The following is a 16,745-nucleotide window of genomic DNA, read 5'->3' as shown; positions in this document are numbered from 1 at the left end:
CGACCGACAGCGCATCATTGCTGGGTATCAGAATGACTCGGGTTGCTAAATCAGCTGCCTCCCAGCTGGCAGGGAGCCCACGTTCTTCTCTTGACTTCACACCACTTGATGAACACGAGCTCCAGTTCTGGGCTCCCCAGTTCAAGAAAGAGGAGGAGCTACTGGAGAGAGCCCAGCGGAGGGCTACGAGGATGGTGAGGGGACTGGAACATCTCTCCTACAAGGAGAGGCTGAGGGAGCTGGGCTTGTTCAGCCTGGAGAAGAGAAGGCTGCGAGGAGACCTAATATATGCTTACAAATATCTGCAGGGTGGGTGTCAGGAGGATGGGGCCAGACTCTGTTCAGTGGTGCCCAGTTACAGGACAAGGGGCAACGGGCACAAACTGAAGCAGAAGAAGTTCCAGCTGAACATGAGGAAGAACTTCTTCCCTGTGAGGGTGACGGAGCACTGGCCCAGGCTGCCCAGGGGAGGCTGTGGAGTCTCCTTCTCTGGAGATATTCAAGACCCACCTGGACGCGGTCCTGTGCAGCCTGCTCTGGGTGACCCTGCTTGGGCAGGAGGGTTGGACTAGATGACCCACAGAGGTGCCTTCCAACCCCTACCATTCTGTGATTCTGTGATTCTTGACAGAACAAAATTCTCCATCTCCCACCTTTTCTTGCAGAAAGATGAAGCCGCCGAGGTCAGAGAGCCAGGGCTCTGGCCAGGTGGAAAGGCCCCGTTAGGAAGACCTGTCTAGAGCAGGACCTTCATCGCTGGCACATCTCAAACCACATCGCACCTGCGTGCTCGCGGCTGACTTTCCATGGCTTGCCGAGGGTAAAAGGCAGGGGAAGCTGCTGCCCTCAGTGAGCAGCAGGCCACAGAAGCAGCGCTTCGGTCTTGTTGACAACGGCGTGATGTCCATGGGCTACAAAGCCTCTTCTGAAAACGCTGCCTAAGAAGAGGTGATAGAAGCACGCACAGCAAAGAAGGGAAAGCTAGCGGATGCTTAAATAGGTGAAACCATTGCAAGTGCGACCAGCTGGCCACAGAGGAGAGGAAGTAAAGACACACAGGAGTCTTCCTCCTGCAAACATTGGGTGGATAGGATGGAGGTTGGCATTCGTAAAGCGGCTGCGTTTAGAAGATCCAGCAGGTACCTGCACTCTGGTTCTACGGGAGATACTGGTTTGAGCTCACACAGTATTCTGCCCAGGAGACAGATGTACACCAGGGAGCAAACGTGAGGCACACAGTACAAAAAGAATTCAAAAAAGCCATAGGCCCCTTAAAAACATATTTAATAGTTTTCAAACTTTATTTCATGGTGATTGACGAAAGACACAAGTTAGTAATGGTTATATCATGCTGCTCCTCTACTGTGCATTGCCCTTCAGAATTCATACAGCAGTTCACAACGGTAATTAATTGACCCTATAAATGAAGCCACATGGACATATTCTTTAAAAAAAAAAAAAAGGAAAAAAACCAAACCTCAATGTCTGTTTTTTGTACAGAGATGTTATAAATGCTATTAAAAATAAAGCCGAAGTTAAGTGCACAGCCCCTAGGGAGCACTGCTGAATCTGACCTTGGTTCAAGATGCTCGACAACGAGGACGCAAGGTCCTGCTTTAAGGCATTTCCAAGCCCCAGCAAAAGCAGACAGAGCTTTTGTTTTTGTTTAGTTGTATTTTGTTTTTTTTTTTTTTTTTTTTTTTTTTTTTGCAGTGACCCTGGCTTCATTTCAGTGGCATTCTAGAAAATTAGCAGCTTCCTCGGCGCCTGCCCCTCTCCCTCCGCAGATCCAGCCTTCAGCCTCAGCCAAGGCGGTCGCATCGCCCAGCCAGAACTCACCTTCTCCAAACACAGAGCGAGGGGCTCGCGCTTCCCTCCCACCCCACCCCGCAGCCCTCGGTAGCCCCCATCTATCTACGCCTCGTGATCAAAAGGCAGCAGCCCACCCCGTTCACAACCCGGTCACAGCACTCCCCACCTGGGACCGCCACGTCTGTCCAGTAGCCACTCCAACATGGGGCATCGCCACACGCACAGCCACACGCACCCCCCCGCCCCGCAGGCTCCGTCCCCCAGAGGCTGCAGCCCCCCCATGGAACATTTCACCCCTGGATTTTTAGAGGAACGTCAACAGACTAGGCATTGATTTGGGGAGGGAATAAGATTGCTTTTAATTAAAAACAAAGATGAAAAAAGAAACCCAAGTGGTTTTACACTGCGTTCTTCCCCTTTGTCAGGTCTGTGTTCAGAGCTCCCCTTGGGAAAAGTAATTTGACTTTTCCTGGCTCAAAATTTAGTGCCAAGAAACAGCATTTTTAATGAGTGTACCACTTTGTAAAGGTACACTACAAGGTGCGCGAGAAATTTATGGTCAAACTGCCAAATGATGGCACCCTGGATATCAATTAACACCTGATCCCTGGCGGGATCCTTCAGATTAATTCTGCACGCTCCGTAACGTGGGTTTTACACTGAGCAACGCCAGCTGCCAGCTCGGGGTGGGCAAGGGACACGGCTGTGTCCCAGTGGTGGCACGGGACAGAGATGCTACACAGCATCGGTGAATTCTTCCCGTGGAGAAGGAGCCTGAACGGAGCCGGTCACTTCTCTCAGAGCTGCAATCTGTTTGTTCTTCTCCTGCTCGCAGGAGACTCAGGGCTCGCCTGCAAAGGCGTGCTGGGTGACAGACACTCACCAACTCACACACATTCATCCGCAAACACGCGTACTGGCTTTCTAACTAGCACCACAGTATTTGTTTTTAAGATTTGCACGGAGGAAGAAAACACTTCAAACCCTTCCTCCTCCCAAAGACGACTGCCCCAACAGCCGACTCGCACCCCACTCCAGCCTCGGCTATCGCTGCTGGGCTGGCAGCACCCAGAGGAGCTTTGATCGTGGCGTGGAAGACCCTGCACTGCACTGGGCATTGCAAAAACTTGGAAGTCAAAGGCAGAACTCCAATTACTCTTCCTGGGAGAGGCTCTAATACCTGCTCTGCAGAGATTCGCACGCTGGCCAGCTGCAAGCATCCTCACGGTAGACAGAGGGTAAGTCATGCCCGGAGGCTGGAAAATGGACACGGGTAGTGGAAGGACACATCCAACAGATTTTTTTTTTTTAAGTGAAAAGGGACCCAGTCCCCATGCCCTCGCAGCCCGTTAGACAGCGCTGGAAGAGGGAAACACTCCCAGCTCTTAGAGACGTGCTGCAGGTTCTCCCCGGTGCACGGGAGGGCAACGCTTGGTACACAGAAGCTCTTGGGAAGAGCAGCCAGGGCAAGCAGGTGGTTAGGACACGTCTGGATAAACACAAAGTGTGGAAATGAGGTTTCACAGCTGCTTCTGCACATGTCCAAGAGGAGGAGGAGGAGGACAGCCAACAGAGAAACCAACGTTTCCCCCACAGCACCTCAGTCCAGCAAACAGTCGTAAGACAACCAAAGAGCAACGCTTTTCCGCCTGCTCAGAGCAGACCTTGGTCTCTCTTCCAGTGCATGGCATCCCTGATTTTAACAGAGCATGAAGGAGAAAAGCACTTGAGATCCTTACACACATAAATTATAGTGAGAGGAAGGGGTGGGGAGGAGGGAGATGGGGTGAACGCAGGGCCAGGAGGAGGCTTGGCAGAGCCAAGGCCCCAAAGCGGGGTGGCAATTCCCGCTTCTCTCCGACGGCCGCTTCCCTGCGCAGCCAGCACTGCAGCGGGGACGCTGGGGCCCGTCCCGAGATGGGAAGGTGGTGAATCCACAAAGGCCACGCGTCTCGCCAGCGCCAGCATCCTTCCCGCATCCTTTCAGCATCCTTTCCCCCGCAGGTGCCAACAACAACCCAAGAACACAAGTAAGGAGGGGGAAAAATAACCCAAAAAAAAAGAAGCTTCAAGTATGAAGAAGATTTACAACGCAGGTGCAATGGGGAAGTTCTTCTGCCACTTCTTGGAGTCTTGGTTCAAGGCTTGTTCTTTGTTGCTGCTGTTTCGTTAGAGTCTGACTGACCTGGATAGACTGCAACCGAACAAATAACCCAAAAGAAAAGGTGTTTCCTCCCCTCCCTTTCCCCCCTCCCCCCAAAATATAAAAAGCAATAAGTTTACAAAAATAGAAAATAATTACAGCAATAGGCAGGAGGGAGGGAAGGAGAAGGAAGGGTCCCTGGGGGTCTATTTGGCTGAGCAGTGTAATATCGTGGGGTTGTTCAAAGCGTCCTCCACCAGATGCAGTTCTTGGCGGTCGACAACCACGTCCCTTATGCAGCCAATAAAGCCAGTGCTGTAGGCCTTGGGCAGCTTGTGAGCCACACTCAGCTTCTCCATTCCCCCTGCAAGAGACAGCGCAGGAGGTCGGGGGGGGACAAAGCAGACGCTGCCGTGCGAGCCAGCAGCCTCGCACAAGGATTTATTTTCATTTAAATCGGAGAAATGCCAGTTCCAACCAATACATGCAGGTTTCCCGAAGACACTTAGAACAGTAACTTGTGTTCTAAAACACCAATCCAACTTAAAATACTTCATTTCCTCAGAGGCTGGTCCCAAATATGAACTGCATTTTATTTCAGTTACTGAAACGTCAACTACGGCTCATTCCAGGCCCTGAAATGATAACAGGCTGATTGCAAACAAAACTTTTGGAAGAGCCAGTGGGGAAGCCAAGCAGAAACTTCTCATGGGAAAATTCTGCTTTCCACATAACTTCTAGGTTGATTTCAGAACGACAAGCGGCGCCTGGGATACCGTGTTTTCAGAGGTAAGGCTACATTTTTGAATATGAACTCTTTGTAAGTCAGGTTAGACCTGAAACTACGGGCTTAGACTGGGAAGACAAGCACAGATGCTTCCGAAAAGCATGGAGAGAATCTAATTCACTGTTTCTTTGTTACTAATGACCAAAATCCCCAGACGAATGCTTCTGTCCGTTGATTTGTCCGTTGATTGTCAATAACCCTACTCCAGCAACCCTACTCTTGTTTGCTCCTTTTGCTGGAATTGGTACTTTTACTAAATAAATCTGTCTTGCAATGGCTTAAACATTAGATATTCTTCAATTTAGTAAAGCTTCTTCCCATGCAGCAGCTTTTGATTCTGAAACAATCTGAGAGCACGCTGACTGAAAAGACATTACTGTGAAGGGAGAGAGCTGGGGCTGTCCAGCCTGGAGCAGAGCAGGGTCTGGGGAGACCTTGCTGCGGCCTTTCAGTACTTAGAGGGGGCTTGTAAGAAAGATGGGGACAGACTTTTTATCAGGGCCTGTTGCAACAGGACAAGGGGGAATGGTTTTATACCAAAAAGGGGGAGATTTACACTAGATATAGGGAAGACATTTTTTACAATGAGGATGGTCAAGCCCTGGCATGGGTTGCCCATAGAGGTGGTTGATGCCCCATCCCTGGAAACATTCAAGGTCAGGTTGGATGGGGCTCTGAGCAACCTGATCTGGTTGAAGATGCCCTGCTCAGTGCAGGGAGGCTGGACTGGATGGCCTTGAAAGGTCCCCTCCAAGTATTCTGTGATTTCTGCAGCCCTCGTGCCCCCTCGCGATCCTGAACGCCAGGACTGCGGCAGCACCAGCCTGACGAGAAGCCCGGTCCTCAGCTTACCGATGGCGAGGACCTGCAGCATCCCACCGCTGCACATCCTTCTCTCATCCCTGCAGGCTCCAGAAAGGACTCCACTGTGCTCTCAGCTCAGATTAGTACTGGCTGTATTTAAGCACAATTTTCCTACGCTTGTGGGTGGATTTCTCGCCGATTTGAGCTGTTCCAGGACAAACCCAGCCTCTGTCTGTGCTGACGGATCTGCCATAGGCAGCGTGAGAGAGACTCAAGGGGCCACACTCTCTGTTTGCAGAATCATAATATTTATGTCAACACAAACGGAACTGACTCTGCTGCACACACGGGCACGTTCTGGCATGTCTGCTTGTTCTATGTTACGCAAATGAGGCAACATTTAAAATCTGGGTATTTACATACTTCCAGAGAGAAGTACCCTTCTCTGAGTTCAGCCACTTCACCTTTGGGAACCAGAGTTACCCAAGCAAGTGACATTTGGGTGGCTCACGAACTAATGGAGGCTTCCACACGAGAGGGAACTTGGCAGACTGGGAGCGCTCCCAGTCTGCAGAGGGAGAGGATGCTCCATGCCATCGGCAGCAGGGATCCAGAGCTGCAGGCCAGCTAACCCCTCTCTTGAGTGGACAGGGTGACATGGAAAGGATGGGTGTTTGATAAAGCCAACCCTTCATCCCTTGGTTGTCACCAGCATCCGGCCCTCACAGGTGGAGAACACGCTGGGGCTTTTAGGTCAAACCTGTCAAAGCCACCTGGGAGGCAAAAGTGACCACTGAAAGAAGTGAGGGAGCATCAACTTCCCAGCTCCAGCCCTGGGGCCCTCAGCAAGGAGCGCAGAGGAGGTTCATCACCCTCTCCACGCCAACTTACCCAGCCACAGGGCCCCATCTGTGTCCAGCTGTGTTGCACCAAGCGGGGAAGAGCCAGCAATGGGGGCTTCGTTGCCGACTTGAAGGGAACCTTCTCTCTGTACCCTGCTCCCGGAGAGGGGGAAGAAGAAACAGAAGATGGTGAGCAACCTTAGAGGAAAAACCCAGACCTGCCCTCTGCTTTACGCTAAATCCTGGGCACCATCAGCCCTTCTCCACCCGGAGAGGAGCAGGGAGCAGAGCTCTCCCTGAGGCTACGTAGCACAGAGTGGTCCTCGGTACAACATCTCCCCGGGAACGGCACCCAGCCAGCGGCAAGCACTCCTTCCAGCATCCCCACGGCATCCCACCGCCCTGCCAGCAGCCCCAGCTTCCCCCCGCGCCCTCCAGACCCCCCAGCAGAAATCCCCGGCGTGCCAGCCGCACGATCCCCTCACCACTCCCCACCACCAATAAAAATAAAAGGGACGGCTCGGCCTCAACGCGAACAGAATGTCAAACCCTCAGCCAGCTAAAATAAAAGGCACGAAACCTTTCGTACCTCCTCGAGCCTGCCCCTTTGACATTCCCAGGCGTGTCGGAGCACGCACCCCTCCAACGCAGCACTGCCCACATGCCTCTCCTCTATTATTATCCGAGAAGAGTGACCCTTGGGGATCACAGGGCACGGAGCCACGGCCGTGACTCAGTCTCCCTAGTTCACAGCTTGCCCATCCCAGAGCCATCTGCCACGGTCCCGCTCTCCCCTCCCGCCAGCCTTCACACCTGGATGCTTTGATGTGAATCCACCGGTTGGTGTTGACCGGGACCGTGGACCGTAGGACGACTGGCTTGGAGCCGAGGTCGTAGGTCATTTGTACGAAGCCATCCACGATGGCGAGGGCGATGTAGTCCGATCGCTCCAGCCCTTTCCCGCTCCACAGGATCAGGCCCTGAGTGGCTTCTGTTTTGATGCTCAGTTCAAAGTGGTTCGATTGCAAGGCCTTCTCGCTGCACGGGGAGACGATAAAGCAGAGTTAAAAACATGGCTACAAAAGGAACAGGCAGCCAGCCCCTTGGAGCAGCCTTCTCTGTTCCCAGCCAACTAGCTCACCTGCTGAGGATAACCTTCAACCGACCTTCGGCATCAGGCTACGCACGGCGTCTCAGTCCCTACCTGCTGCATTTGAGGGGTCGCAGCCTTTGCCTGGTGCATGGCATGGGGAGCAGATGGAAAGCTCTGAACCATTCCACAGGATCAAAGAAATGGCCCTTCTGGGGGTCTCAAACCCAGCTCCCACCCAGAGCAGGACCATCACCAGCGCTAGACGAGGGCAGCTCTGGTTGTCAGGAGGATGGGGCCAAGCTCTTTTCAGCGGTGCCCAGCGACAGGACAAGGGGCAACGGGCACAAACTGAAGCAGAGGAAGCTCCAGCTGAACATGAGGAAGAACTTCTTCTCTCTGAGGGTGACGGAGCCCTGGCCCAGGCTGCCCAGGGAGGCTGTGGAGTCTCCTTCTCTGGAGATATTCCAGCCCCGCCTGGCCGTGGTGCTGTGCAGCCTGCTGTGGGTGACCCTGCTTGGGCAGGGGGTTGGGCTGGGTGACCCACAGAGGTCCCTGCCAACCCCGACCATTCTGTGATTCTGTGGTTCTGCCCAGCTGAGCTTGGGAACACCAAGGCTGGAGCTCCTCCACCTTCCCGCTGACCTGAGCAGGGGCTGCGCAGTTCTCCTGCAGATGAAGCGTTTTCCCCAACACCCAGCCTGAACCTCCAAAGACGCAGCCTGGGGTTACTGCCCCTTGCTTTTGCCCTCCCTGGAGCACGAGGCTCAGACACATCAACTCCTGCAAGCTGGGACATACAAGCCCTGCTTTTGCCTCCCAACATGCTGGTGCTGAGGGACGAGGTCTGTTACGTGGGCTGGTGAACAGCACCGGGCTGGCCCCGATCCAGCCAGCAGAAGGGCTTTCCCCACAGATCTGCCTTTGATCTGAGGCGCCCAGGGACTACCACTCCCAATCCATCACCACACAGCCCCCAGCCTCAGAGGCCTTTGCTCTACCACTGCCTCTGCTTGACCAAAGGCCAAGGGGAACCCGAGGAGATGAGCGCCCTGCAGTTCGAAGGGGATGGAGACTGTCCACAGAGGCAGCAAAGCCTTCTTTCTCCTAGACGCGGTGTCTTTTCCCAAGGGAGGAATGAAGGAAGGACAGGATTTCCCCCATGCTGGCATCCCCATCTTTGCTCAGCCCCTTTTTGGGACAGGCAAAAGGCTCTTGGCAACAGGCGAGGTTGCCACACAGAGTCACCATCTGCTCTCCTGGGATGCTCCGAGACGCGCTGCTGACACACGTGCACACGTAGACCAGACAACACAGACAGCTTTTTATTCCCAAGGGACGCTGCGCCCAGGGGGCTGGATGAGGGCTGCACTGTCAGGGTAAGTCAGCCTCTCCCCTCACCCGTGGATTTTTGCTGTCCAGGTCCCCCATGCGGGAAGAACAGGGCTTCCTCCACGTTTGCTCTCATCATCTGCAGAGCTGTGTCCCTCGCAAATAAAAAGCCAGTGGCATGGACACACAGAACACGCACGGAGACGGAGACATGCCGAGGCAGCAGCAGCAGAGCACGAGACACGGGAGCTGAAAGCCCGGCACGCACTCACCTGGGCTCCGCGGGATAGTCCAGCGCTTCGGGACTTAGATGCGGGAAGAAAGGGGAGCGTGCGATAAGCGCGGGACAGCGGAGGAGACCCTTCCCTCCCACCCTGCTCGCAGACAGCGGACAGCCCCGCTCAGCAGCGGCACCTCTTCACCCTACGCAAGGCCCAAGCCCAGAAAACCGCCAGCAGGAACCCGCGGCCGCTCTCCTGCGGGCTGAGCTTCCCCAAGCCAGGCAGACACGCTTGCAAGTCATCGCTTAGCCAGGGTGAGCAGAACATTGCCGAAGATGATGACACCAAAATGGGAGGTGTGGTAGATACACCAGCAGGCTGTCCTGCCATTCAGTGTGACCTGGACAGGCTGGAAAGCTGGGCAGAGAGGAACCTGATGAGGTTCAAGGGCAAATGCAGGGTCCTGCACCTGGGGAGGAACAACCCCATGCACCAGTACAGGCTGGGGTGGACCTGCTGGAGAGCAGCTCTGTGGAGAGGGACCTGGGTATCCTGGTGGACAACAGGTTAACCATGAGCCAGAAGTGTGGCCTGGGTGCCAAGAAGGCCAATGGGATCCTGGGGTGCATGAGGAGGAGTGTGGCCATCAGGTCGAGGGAGGTTCTCCTTCCCCTCTACACTGCCCTAGTGAGGCCCCATCTGCAGTGCTGTGTCCAGTGCTGGGCTCCCCAGTTCAAGAAAGATGAGCACTACTGGAGAGAGTCCAGCGGAGGGCTACGAGGATGATGAGGGGACTGGAGCATCTCTCCTACGAGGAGAGGCTGAGGGAGCTGGGCTTGTTCAGCCTGGAGAAGAGAAGGCTGAGAGGGGACCTAATAAATGCTTATAAATATCTGCAGGGTGGGTGTCAGGAGGATGGGGCCAGACTCTGTTCAGTGGTGCCCAGCGACAGGACAAGGGGCAATGGGCACAAACTGAAGCAGAGGAAGTTCCAGCTGAACATGAGGAAGAACTTCTTCCTTCTGAGGGTGACGGAGCCCTGGCCCAGGCTGCCCAGGGAGGCTGTGGAGTCTCCTTCTCTGGAGATATTCAAGACCCACCTGGACAAGGTCCTCTACAGCCTGCTGTAGGTGACCCTGCTTTGGCAGGAGGGTTGGACTATATGACCCACAGAGGTCCCTTCCAAACCCTACCATTCTGTGACGCTGTGAAGAGCGAACACAGCCCTGTCCCAGCGGCGCAGGGGCTCTGCGACGCTCTCCTGGGCCAGGACTATCGGTGTTCACCCATCCCGGGATGCGCATCCAGCAAAGGGCGCGGGCAGCGCTGATGGAGGAACTGGGGGGGTTTTGGTCCATGGCTCTGCACAAGGAGCCTTTCCGGGGCAGCCCTGCAGGCCGGTTCTCTGCGACGCCGCAGAACGGGCGGGCAGCTGAATTGTCACGTCCAGCCCCTGAGTCAGCCTCGGGGCACGCGGGCAGCGAGGCGTGCACGGAGAAGGGGAAACCCAGGAGCACAGCTGTCCTGCTGGCACTGCCGGCAAGCGCTCGGGGCTACGGGTCTGGCATCGCAACCAGCTCGAACGAGGTGCATATATAAAAATGCACGTTCAAAAAAGTACGGGCATGTCATGGGAGCAGAGCCCAGAGAAGCAACGGGACTGTTAGTCCTGCCCAAGGCACACCCCGGAGTCTGCCCGCAGGCAGAAGAAACGACTTTTTATGGGCAGCCCAATGGGTGCCTTCAGCCCTGGCGAGGCTCGTGAGTGCCGCTGCCAAATCCCAGCATGGGGATCTGGGGAGAAGTGCTAAGCTCCCGTGCAGGATGGGGCACGCACAGCCGAAATAGGCTGGCTGGGGAGGGGAGGAGGCTGGGAACGGTGCCCTTCTCTTTGCAGAGCACTGGGCAAGGCAGGACACAAGGAGGGAGCAGCTTTCCGCTCATCCGCAGGGACGTGGCTCCGGTCTGTGCAGAGGGACAGCCGGGCACTCTGCCACATCGCAGGGCTGTCGTGCAGGCCACCGCACGCCTCTCGTTGCTGTAGGGCACTGCCCAGCTCAGGAGGATGCGTGGCTCCTAAGAAGCCCTCTCTAAAACACCAGAGCACCTCCCAGACCGCTGTAAATGTGCAGGAGATGGGCTCCGTGGCTCCCCGGGTGTTGGCATGCATGCAGCCCAGCCTCCCGAGCCTCTGCCAGACCCCAGCTTGTCGAAAATGAGGTGAAATGGGGACGTGACAGGCAGGTATCACTCAAACGCAGCGGGGAATACAGCTGCATGAACCAGTGGGTCCCTTCCACTCCTGCCGCTCAGCGAGACAGACAGACAGCAAATCTCAGCCTGGCCTCCTCGCTACGGCAGCGACACCGCATTCACGCTGGAAAAACCAGGGCAGGATTAACACCCCGTACTTCCATCGCCAACGCCTTTGCTGCTGACGGAAGAAGTTTCTTTCTTCTCCTGTGCTCACCCACCTAAACTAAGGCTAAGTGGCAGCGTGCTGCTGGGACGTGTGCCCGCAGCAGAGCCTGGCAGCGTGGCTCCTGCTGCGTCTCGGCTGGGTTAGGGTCCCCGTACAGCTGTCAGAGCTGCGGTCAGCACCCGCGCCCTCCTCACCCCAAAACGGGACCGCCTGCCCGCGGCAGACCCCTGGGACAGTGCCCGTATCCCCGCTCCCACCCTCCCCGGTGCTCCCCTGCGGGTGGGCTGGCGGTCGGGGGGCAATGAGGGACGTGGCGGAGGGCGAATGGCTGCGGGGAGGGCTGTACTTACGCGGGGATCTCATTGCTCAGGTGGCTTGCAAACAAAGAAACAAGGACGTTGAGAAGAGACGAACAGACAGACAGAGACTGACAAACAGCTCGACACAGACGGCCTCCGCAGGCAGGGGTCAGGGGAACACGGAATCCGAGGGTCTGGGGTAGATGGACAGAGCCAAATCCAATACCCTGTCCCAGCGCCGCGGAGCTGGGAATTAACCCCGGGGGCTGTAGGAGCAGCGCTGAGGAAGGGTGCGGTGGACCGAGGGTCTCCTTTAGGAGAAATATCCAGCCCAGAGGCGAAGAGGACCTCAGCCAGCAGCTGGGTACCGGGCTCTGCTTATCTCCAGAGAGAAGCCCCAGCGACCAGTACAGCCACAGCGACCACAGGGTCCGAACACGTACCCCTAGCCCATGGGGTCGGGGTCGAGCAGATGCTGGAGAAGGCTAGCCAAGCCCTGTGGCAGCAATGGCCCATCACCGCTGGCAGAACCCACCCTCGCTGCACAGACAGCCACAGAGCTGGCAGCCAGGTGGGAATTAAACCACAGGCAGAGCTCCCTCTCCCCTCAGCACAGCTTACCCAGCCCACAGCCTGAGCACGTGGGCAAAGAAAGGCACGGACCAGGAGCAGGGCACGTTAACCATCTTCACGGGGTGCACTCGGCCAGCTTCATCCCACTCCCAGACCAGACTATGCTAACCCAGAAGGCAGCTCACACGCTGCAGCATGAGAGCATCCATCTGAGGCTGCCCAGGCACTGGGGAAAGCCCTCTCTTCCAGCAAGCCAGCTTCAGAGGTAAGGGCTGGAAGCGAGTGCTCACAGCCACAGTTTGGCTTGCCCCGCTTTGAGCACTGCACTTGGGACTTCTTCAGCCCTAGCTCTTCCTCCTGCTAACAGCCCTAACTCCTTGGTTTTGGCTTTGGTTCAGCTCAGCAGGCAAGTTACCTCTTTGTCACGGCATTGTGGTACTCCATATATGTCCTACCATCAAAAGCAATGGCCTCTGCGTCTCCAGCAGCCTTCTCGATGATCACTGGAGGGGGGAAAAAGAAGAGCTGTCAGGCAACGCAGCATGGCTTGACATCCTCAGAGACTAGAAAAATCCCCCTTTACACTGAGCATTCACGGCAGGGTGAAGGCACGCACGAACCTGCCACCCCTTGGGGCACGCCAGCGCTGTGGCACTCTAAGCAAGCCCGTGGAAAAGTTTTGTTGGGGCTTTAAAGCCCATGAGTCTGGACCATCTCCCTGCTTTGCAGCCAACTGTCACGAAATCTGCAGCCTCCCTGGTTTGCTGGCTGAAGCTGGGGAGGAACCTGGACTCGGTGATGGCCCAAGTGCTCATCTCGGGGAGGTAGCAGGAGAGAAACCCTGATCTGGAGACACCCAGGCATTGCTCAGGCCCTCCGGGTGAATCTGCTACGGCACCAAACCACATTTCCCTGCCCCGGGCTGCTTCAAGGGAGCAGAGCAACAGGAGACAGGGTCAGCACCCACTGACAGGAGGAGGTGAGAGGGCTGGGTGCTCCACCCTGCCGCACGCGCTGCGATGCCTGCGCTTCTGAGAAATGGCATTGCCTTGACTTCACAGCTGCCCAGCAGTGCCAGCCTGTAAATGCCACAGCTTCTTTCCCCTGGATCCCTTCCCAGCAGCCACAACAAGAAGTCCTGCTGCCACCAGCTAACCGCTGAAGCAGTTCCACAGAATCACAGAATCACAGAATAGTAGGGGTTGGAAGGGACCTCTGTGGGTCATCTAGTCCAACCCCCCTGCCGAAGCAGGGTCACCTACAGCAGGCTGCACAGGACCTTGTCCAGGCGGGTCTTGAATATCTCCAGAGAAGGAGACTCCACAAACTCCCTGGGCAGCCTGGGCCAGGGCTCCGTCACCCTCAGAGGGAAGAAGTTCTTCCTCATGTTCAGACGGAACTTCCTGTGCCTCAGTTTGTGCCCATTGCCCCTTGTCCTGTCACTGGGCACCACTGAAAAGAGCTTGGCCCCATCCTCCTGACACCCACCCTGCAGATATTTGTAGGCATTTATAAGGTCCCCTCGCAGCCTTCTCTTCTTCAGGCTGAACAACCCTGTCCGGGTAGCGGGCGAGGGTCCATGCCCAGCCCTGCCCTGGCAGCCTCACCTTTCTCGCAGTGAGCCCCGGAGAAGCCCCTCTGGCAGGCACACTCGTAGCTCTCGAGCCGGGGGCTGCAAGTGCCTCCGTTCTGGCAGGGATTGGGTTTCTGGGTACAGGGGTGGCCTCGGAAGGGGGAGATCTCCATGGCGCTGCGGATGTTCTGCTCCTTCAGCACTGGCACCCCCTTGACGGAGATCTGGCAGATGCAAGCAAGAGGAAGCGCAAGAGTCAGCCTTCACTGCCTCACCTCTCTGCGGTGAGCAGCAGAGCTCAGCACCCTCAGGGGCAAGGGGAGAAGGCAATCCAGCCCCAAGCCCCACACCTTCCTGTGATGGACCCTCGCCTCCCCTTCTGCCACTCCTCAACTGGGCATACGCCCCATGCACGTGGACCCATGTGCCAGGGCAGCCCGCTCCCGGGCTCGTCCTCGCTCTCCTCCAGCGATGCTGGTGCAGACGGGATGTCTCCAAGCCAGACGCCTGCCCCAGGTACGGACTTACCCTCTGCACGGCTCCATCGAAGCTGGTGGAGATGGCAGCTGCTCGAGCTAGCTTGCTGAAATCAGGGGCTCCCCCCACATAAAACGGCTCCTTCAGGTTCAGGAAGGTGTGAGGCACCTGGGGAGGAGAGGGGAGAAGGTGAGACGGAGAAGGTGTCAGGCTATCCCTAAGCTGCAAGCTGGGCACTCGGCCCAGCTCTGTAGGGACTAAAGGAGGCTGCGAGCAGGGCAGCACTGCAGGCACCCACACATGACCAGAAGCCGGGCTGGTGGGAAAGAAATCACCCTCAAGGCATGGGCTGTGTCCTGGAGAGGGCTGGTGTGGGGCACCGCTGGCCACCTCAGCAGCCTGGACTCAGCATCCCACATGGGAGCGGGTCCCCACCTTCTCCTCTGGTCCAGGTGCTGCTCCTGCCCAGCCCGACTGCCCCGCATGCCCGGCAGCCCACTGCGGCCGGGACCTGCTGCCAGGACCTGCCACCGGCCACGGCACTGCCAGGGCGAGCCATCGCCGAGCACCGGGAGCCGGTGGGCTCCACGCATCTGGCACCAAACCAGGCTGCGCGAAGGGTGCTGGGAGAAAGGGGCCTCCAGCGAACCTCCTCACGCCAAGCTGCGAGGTCTGCGAGGTCTTACCTGCCAGCAGGCACACAAGGAAAAGGGTTAATTTAATTTTGGGAAGATGCTGTTCTAACGCCCTCAAGCGTGGAGGCCCCTGGCTCTGTGCAGCCCCCCAAACCAAGTAAACCAATATTGCTTCAGTCTCACCAGGGCTCATGTTCAAACCCAAACTCACACCAGCGGGGCTCAGCTTGGGCTCATCCGGCTGCTACAGGTCCCCTACAGCAAACGGCCAGAGGAGGTTCTCCTGCATCTCCCGTGGCTGTGGCTTTGGAGGAGCAAGACCCCCTGACCCCCTCCTCGCCGTCACCCTGCAGCCCCAGCTGCACAGCACGGAGAGGTCCCCGGCGAGCCCGCAGCCACACGGGTCACGGGCACACGCGGGTCCCGCGCGCCGGGGCTGCACCCAAGGCGGGCAGCGAGGCGAGGATGCAGTTATATGAATCACTAGCTAATGCCTTGTGGGGTTAACACGAGAAACATGACCGGATTAATTGAAATGCTTCCGAAACAACACGTAACAACTGGCTGGAAATTAATGACGGCGGAGGAAACGAGTGTCTCTAATCTACAGGGATCCTACGGCTGCTTGGTCAGATGGGAAGGGGATCAGGTGAAACACCGAGATCTGAATGGAAAACAAAAAAGAACAACGTGCCAATGTCAGATGAGATGGAGGTGCAGTGGGTGATACTTATCTTTACCTTACGGGATTTCTGGGATCCAGACAGCAGGGGAAGGAAAAATACAAATGAAAATCAAAGGGAGAGAGAGAAAGAGAGAAAAGGGAGATCAGTGGGTGACATCGTAACATGCAGGGCTGCAAGACCACGGCTGCAGCCAGCGCCCGGGGTAGGCAGGGAAGGGAAGGGGATCTGCAGGAGGGAACAGGAGGGGCCAGGGGTAACCTTCGCTTGGAGAGAAGCCTGAAAAGACAAGAGGGAAGGGAGGAAGAAATCCCTTCTTTTGCAGGAAAGCCGCGTAATCCTGACGCTGCAGTTCTAGGTGGATCTTAAGGATGAGTTCAGCAGCAGCTGGGGCTTTTCCTGCATTACCAGCTTCCCCGCCGGGAAGGCGGACGAAGGGCAGGCCAGTGGCCCCGCCACGAAACCCTGGGGACCCGCTGCTTGCGCAGGGAGCAGTCGGACAGGCAAGCTGCCAGCGGAGCAGAGAAGGCACTAATGGATTCGGCACCAGCACTGCAACCGGGCTCTGACTGCCCCGGGACCTGCCCCCGGCTGAGCTCGCTGCGGAATGCGTGGATGTGGCGCTTCGGGACATGGTTTAGCAGGCACGGTGGTGTTGGGGTGACGGTTGGACTTGATGATCTTAGAGGTCTTTTCCAACCTTAATGATTCTGTGATTCTATGACTCTATCCCGGGCACAGGCTGGAAGCCCCCCGGGTCCGGCACAGCGGGGCTGCAAGGCTGCCTCAGCCACCTGCCCCAGCCCAGGGACCCTCGGGGACCGCAGAAAAGGGTTGTGTGCGTGCGTGCGGGGGTCTCCGTCACACGCAGCCCGCAAACCACGGCCCCGAGAATCAGGGCACGCGTGTCGCTGGCAAAGGGGCTGCGGAGGTGTGTGGCGGGGGACAAGGAGGGAGGCAGAGTGGGAAGAGGTGTGCGGTTGCTGCCCCACAGCAGAGCAGCCAAGCTCTGCCCTGCAGCATCCTTTTCTGCCCAGGTCTTGCCCACTCCA

General features: G+C 56.8%; 1 protein-coding gene across 6 annotated transcripts in view; it reads right to left on the bottom strand.

Annotated features, from left to right (window-relative positions):
* Window positions 1-2,085: 2,085 nt before the first annotated feature.
* AGRN (agrin) overlaps window positions 2,086-16,745 on the bottom strand; it is a 138,358-nt gene continuing 123,698 nt past the window's right edge. For 3 of the 6 annotated variants that reach the window (XM_075437162.1, XM_075437165.1, XM_075437167.1), the window contains 7 exons: window positions 15,751-15,762; window positions 14,427-14,543; window positions 13,933-14,122; window positions 12,741-12,828; window positions 7,202-7,426; window positions 6,438-6,541; window positions 2,086-4,319 (listed from right to left, as the gene is read on the bottom strand). In XM_075437162.1, coding sequence (XP_075293277.1) covers window positions 4,162-4,319; window positions 6,438-6,541; window positions 7,202-7,426; window positions 12,741-12,828; window positions 13,933-14,122; window positions 14,427-14,543; window positions 15,751-15,762 — 894 coding nt within the window. In that variant the 3' untranslated portion in view covers window positions 2,086-4,161. The remainder of the gene's footprint in view (window positions 4,320-6,437; window positions 6,542-7,201; window positions 7,427-12,740; window positions 12,829-13,932; window positions 14,123-14,426; window positions 14,544-15,750; window positions 15,763-16,745) is intronic. The other 3 variants (XM_075437164.1, XM_075437166.1, XM_075437163.1) reach the window with 2 other exon arrangements.

This window comes from Opisthocomus hoazin, chromosome 16, assembly GCF_030867145.1.
Source record: "Opisthocomus hoazin isolate bOpiHoa1 chromosome 16, bOpiHoa1.hap1, whole genome shotgun sequence".
NCBI classification, from domain to species: Eukaryota; Metazoa; Chordata; class Aves; order Opisthocomiformes; family Opisthocomidae; genus Opisthocomus; species Opisthocomus hoazin.
The sequence above is the reverse complement of the archived record's forward strand: the minus strand, read 5'-3'. Positions and strand labels throughout refer to the sequence as shown.